Source organism: Odocoileus virginianus, chromosome 7, assembly GCF_023699985.2.
Source record: "Odocoileus virginianus isolate 20LAN1187 ecotype Illinois chromosome 7, Ovbor_1.2, whole genome shotgun sequence".
NCBI lineage: Eukaryota > Metazoa > Chordata > Mammalia > Artiodactyla > Cervidae > Odocoileus > Odocoileus virginianus.
The window spans coordinates 43,988,920-43,994,709 of record NC_069680.1 but is presented as its reverse complement, the minus strand read 5'-3'; the positions used below and the strand labels follow the sequence as shown (position 1 = coordinate 43,994,709).

At 45.1% G+C, this 5,790-nt stretch overlaps 1 protein-coding gene across 2 annotated transcripts; it reads left to right on the top strand.

Annotated features, from left to right (window-relative positions):
- Positions 1-2,805: 2,805 nt before the first annotated feature.
- Positions 2,806-5,050, top strand: CH25H (cholesterol 25-hydroxylase). Of its 2 annotated transcripts, none has more exons than XM_020914621.2 (2): positions 2,806-3,076; positions 3,556-5,050. In XM_020914621.2, the coding sequence occupies exon 2, from the start codon at positions 3,673-3,675 to the stop codon at positions 4,483-4,485; it is 813 nt and encodes a 270-aa protein (XP_020770280.1). In that variant the 5' UTR covers positions 2,806-3,076; positions 3,556-3,672; the 3' UTR covers positions 4,486-5,050. The 2 variants fall into 2 exon arrangements, with proteins under 2 accessions (XP_020770280.1, XP_020770279.1); XM_020914620.2 differs by having other exon boundaries at positions 2,806-3,149.
- Positions 5,051-5,790: the final 740 nt, after the last annotated feature.

The following is a 5,790-nucleotide window of genomic DNA, read 5'->3' as shown; positions in this document are numbered from 1 at the left end:
ATCATTAGCATCCCCTACTGTTTGGGTGCTGGTACTGTTTGGTTTTCGGAGTCTTTTGTAAACTGCCCTATAAATGCATCTTGGATGTCCCATTCCAAAACTAAACTCCTCCTGTAGAGGTGTCAATCTTGAAATCCACACTAACAGGGTTCTGCTCTCAGTTTAGCTGTGACCTTCTATTGAACCCTAGCTAGTCTTGACATTTCTGAGACTGAGTCTTCATTTTTACAATGAGGGGTTAGATTTTGATCTTTATCTTCACCTTCTATAAATTTTATGGATTACAGCTGTAAGATGCTACAACATGTCTCATCTCTGATATCTAAGAGTAATCATTTCAGTTACATAGTTGCCAAGACAGTCTTACCTAATTTTGGAAAGAAAAAAAACATAAAGGTCACTGGTAAAAAGAAATTGTGTCATTGGTAAAAGGTTTTTCCAATTACATGTTCTATATTTTCTGGGAGATGGTGCTTTACACAGTCTTGTGGTGAGTTGGTACCAAACAGCTTTGAGATTGTGTTAAATATGTACACACCTAGTGGGTGTATTCTCAGCAAAGTGATTTGATCTCTAGGATAGCTAGGGAAGAAAGAATTCCTATCGTCCAATTCTGTCAGAATGACCACGCCAAGATAAAAATACACAGGAAATCAAAACTAGAGAAGCAGAAGAAATAATGTGGCCAAAATCTTAATACCATCAGAAATCAGGAAATATCTCTTTCTATGGAAAAACCATCCCAGTAAGTAAGTAGACCTAAATGACATCAACCGGTGCCCCAGAAAAAATGATGCCTTTTTAACACTTAAAGTCAATATATCCTAAAATGAGCATTGAGCCCACAAATATTTTTGAACCTTATTATGTGCAAGGTATAATGCTTGACATCGCGGAAAAAAAATCCTAGGAGATGGACTCTGTGCCCCCAAAAGACCTATTCATCTAGCAAGTAATTAAATACATTTTGTGTAAATTAGAAGTGTTTAAAGGTACACATTTAGGAAAGGTACATGCCCGTTTAGGAAATGGCACTACTTAAGAGTAAATAGGGCTCAATTATATTTGAGTCAATTGAGTGATACTAGTCAAAATGTTGTGCCTACCTTTCCAGCATTCTCCATGACAGAGTGGACAACTGATGAGAATTTAACTGACCGCTTTCCCTGAGACAGCTGCATTTGTATATAGGAGGACTTGGGCAGCTTTGTGGGCTGGAAAGGCAGAGAAGCTGGTAGCTATTCTTCAAAGTGCTGCAAGTTAGAGGGGAGAGCCTGGGCCAAGCAGACTGAGGCTGTGGTTTCCAGGTCTTGCTGTTCAGTGTTTTACAGAGCATATTCTAACAGGTTTAGGGAGAGAGGGACAGAAGAACCGAGTAAGGAAAAGGACAGCTTGGTTGAGGCTGGGGGCTCAAAGGAGGCAGTCCTGAGAGCAATCTATTAGTGAAGTCCAAATTAAGCCACCCACTTAAAAAAAATCTGAGAGAACCCAAAGCATTCTAGCAAAAAGCTGAAACCACAAGAAAAGAACAGCATGTGCTGAACTGAAAGTTGAAGGTTGACTTAATTTTTGTAGATGGCAAATGTGAGTGATATTTTGCTTATGAGCAGAATTCATTTGTAAGTCTGAGACTTACATATTGATATGTTATTATATATTATGAATTGAACTATTATACATCATTCATTTCAGGTCCATATATTGGTCTGTATTTTTGTTGTACTTATTATTTCCTTGTAGTATAACATATGGTGTTATATCTTTTACTTCTTGTTATATGACTGATTTTAATTGCAAGCTTCCTCAGTTACTCCTTAGGTAAAATGTGGAGAATGCATTTAAAATAATAGATGTTTCATTCTGTAACTGGGCTCCAGGCACTATATTTTCCCTTCTGTTAAGATTATGGCAAAAAATAATCTTGGCAGCTGGCAAACCCAGCTCTTCCAAGGACTGCATTTAATTACTTCAAGTAAAACATTTAGCTAATGTCTAGCATACAGTACACGGTAACTTTAACAACAGTATTACTATTTTCTCATTCAATGTCTAGCAGACATTACACAGTAACTTTAACAATATTATTATTACTATTTTCTCATTTAATGCTTGCAGTAGCCTCATGAGATGGGTATGACTGTTATTTCCCTTTGGAAAGGGGGGTTAAGATAAAGCAGAACTTCCTGGAGTGAGGCGCTGGTCCCAACGTCATAGACACAAGAATGGGCAAAGCTAGGATTAGGAGTGACCCTTGGCTTCCGTTTCCATCCCAAACTTCTACCCTCTAGAAGTCTCTTTCGTCAGGCCCCCGGGTCAACCGCGGAGGTTGCTTTTCTTGTAAGTCGCAGGGTCACACACACTCCACCCCCGCTCCCGGCCCAGACACGACCCATCTGATCTCTCCTAATGCCGACTTTCTCAGGCTCAATCCCGGCCAGTTGACCACAGCTGATGGCGGAGAAACGCAGCGGTGGGGGTGGCCTCGCCGTTGGGCTCACAGCACCGGGGATGGTTTGGGGGATGGCGGCGTCAAGGACGTGGGGCAAGTTGGCGTCGCGGAGCCAGCAGAGGGAAGGGCTAGGAGGGCGCGACATCATCTGTTCAATCAACAGCCTCCCCGTAGGCTTCAGGGAACGCAAAAATACTCCCTTTTTCCCTCCAAGTGGGTGGTTTACGGATTGCACTGCTTTCCTCCCTAATGAGATGCAGCGGCTTTTAGCCAGATTTGGATGGGCAGGCTCTGGATGTTAACTCCAGCCCTTGACTTTTTTTTTTTTTTTTTTTTCGGTAACGCGAAAGATAAAAGTCGCTGTCCCCTCTCTCGCCGGAGTACCTCCCCGTTCCCGTCGCTGCTTTGGGCGACTCGGGCGCACCGCGAAGGGACGACCCTCCGGCCGCGTTTGGGGGGCTCCTCCGAGGGAGTCTGCGTGCAGTAGGGTCTGGAGCTTTCCCCCAGCCGGCCGGGGAAAGATATGGGAACTGGAGGAGGTTCCCGACCTGCTACCCATCCCGGCTGATTTCCTCGCAGGTCGCCACCGCTCGCGGCCAGAGACCCGCGCGGTTCTGTCTAAGAAAGGTTAGTTTGCGGATTGCTGCTAGCTAGATCAATAGAGCGCGCCAGCAGAAAGAAAAGACTCGAAATAGGAAAGGTATGTCGCTTTTTAGAGGTTTTTTAAAAAAATAGTCACATTTGTGTCTTTATTAAAACACTCAGACACAATAATGTATTATTAAAAAACACAAGTAATTCTATCTTGATTGAAAAGGGGTTGTTTTTGGTGATGATGGAAATAATCTCTCATGTCTGGGGATGCTGATAATCCATAAACTGAGTTGTTAAAACTCGTAGAAACTCTGCACTGAAGCTCTGTGCATTGTATCGTGTATAAATTGTATAAGTTGTACGTCCCTTAAAACATCAGAACGTAATCCTGTAGGCGTAGTAATTACTGCGGGCCATTGCGTAATTGCATATCTGAATGCCATTGAACGCAGCTGTACTTGAGTATTTATAGCAACTAAGAGCAATTCTGTTGGATTATTTATTTTTGCAAGCTCCGCGAAGACGGGAAAGGGAGGACAAACGGCGGCTGACATCACGGGGGGGCGGGTCGAAAGCCCCAAGAAAAGCCTTAGGATCCGAGCAGCAGTGCTGCTTGCCACAGCCTCATCATGAACAGCCACAACCGCTCCGAGCTCCACGTCGTCTGCAGCTCTGGCCAGCTGCTCCTGCAGCCCCTCTGGGACCGCCTGAGGACCTGGGAGGCTCTCATGCAGTCGCCCTTCTTTCCTGTCTTCTTCTCCATCACCACCTACGTGGGCTTCTGCCTGCCCTTCGTGGTGCTGGACGTGCTGTGCCCCTGGGTGCCCGCGCTGCGGCGCTACAAGATCCACCCGGACTTCTCGCCGTCGGCGCGGCAGCTGCTGCCCTGCCTCGGGCAGACGCTCTTCCAGCACGTGGTGTTCGTGTTCCCCATGACGCTGCTGCACTGGGCTGTGAGCCCGGCCCTCCTGCCCGTCGAAGCCCCCGAACTGTCCCAGCTGGCGAGCCACGTGGTGCTCTGCCTGCTGCTCTTCGACACCGAGTTCTTCGTGTGGCATCTGCTGCATCACAAAGTGCCCTGGCTGTACCGGACCTTCCACAAGATGCACCATCAGAATTCGTCCCCGTTCGCGCTGGCCACGCAGTACATGAGCGTCGGGGAGCTCTTTTCCTTGGGTGTCTTTGACATGGTGAACGTCTTGCTGCTGCGGTGCCATCCTCTCACCACCCTGACCTTCCACGTGGTCAACATCTGGCTGTCGGTGGAGGACCACTCCGGCTACGACTTCCCCTGGTCCACGCACAGACTGGTACCTTTCGGGTGGTTTGGGGGCGTGGCGCACCACGACCTGCATCACTCCCAGTTTAACTGCAACTTCGCACCTTACTTCACACACTGGGACAAAATACTGGGAACTCTGAGGTCTGCTCACGCCAAGTAATGTGCACCATACCCCTCCTGGCAGAGTGCGTGGTGGGTGCACTTCAGACCTGGGGCATCTCACACTTGAAGCAGGACAGACACACTTGAGGTGGACTTGAGGTGGTTTTGTTTTGTTTTGTTTTGTTTTTTTTCCGGTGTGTAACTTATTATCTGCTAGAAACTTACAGAGAAAATCTGATGTATTTTTCACAATCTAATACAGTAATTTATTGTAATGTTTGTATATCAGCAGTTGTATTCTTGATGTGGAATTCTAACTCACTTCAGTACCCTTGATTTCTGGTTATAAAAGATCCAAAATCACTGGCATATGTAAATAAGCTCTAAAATGATTTGTTTGTAGAACAAGGAACTTTACTATGTTTGAAGGTGTCCTAGAACTAAGCTAAAAGAATATATTTTTACGGAGCATCTGATCTCTAACTATAAAAATGAAGCATGGTCCTGCTGGACAGTGACTCAGATTATTGTACTTTTAAAAAATATTTTTGTAGACTTGTATATTTATATTGAAATAAATGTTATTTGTGCTTGAAAAAGAGTAAAGCACCTAAACTCAACAAGTACTGGCTTCTGTCATTTTCACTAGTAGTTTGGCTGATAGGAACTGGAATGGAAGAGGGAAGTGGGATGGTAGAAGCTCATGAGTCTGCATCAGCCCAGCTGTGGAAAGAGAGGAGTCCGGTGGTGATGTCTGAAGGAAAGAAGGCAGTAGAAGAAGGGGTCTGTGTGTTGGTCTTGGTCTAGAGATTTCTCAGAGGGGAAAACACCATTGTTCTGGGTGTGTTTCAGCTGATTTCTGCCTAACAGGGAACTAATGAGACTTACTCTATAAAATTTTACAGAGAGTAAATTTTAAAAGTTTCATTTTGGGGGGAGAAGGGCTGTCTTGGGGGATGAATAGAATTAGTGAAGTCCTTTGCTTTGCAAAACTGTTAAGTGTCTGCTTTAAAGGGGCTCCAGGTGGCGCAGTGGTAAAAGAAGTTCTCTTGCCAAGGCAGGACTTGCAGGTTCTATCCCTGGGTGAGGAAGATTGCCTCAAGTAGGAAATGGGAAGCCACTCAGTATTCTTGCCTGGAAAATTTCATGGACAGAGGAGACTGGTGGGCTGTAGTCCATGGGATCACAAAGAGTCAGACACAACTGAGCTTGCATGCAGATAGGGAAGGGATTATATGAATGAGCACCCCCCACCCCAACAACCTTTCATAAAGCTATCTAATACAAATGACTATCATACAGGTTGTCTCTGCAATTTGAAATTTTTGTATGTTCACTTTTCTTTATGAAGCCATGCATGCAA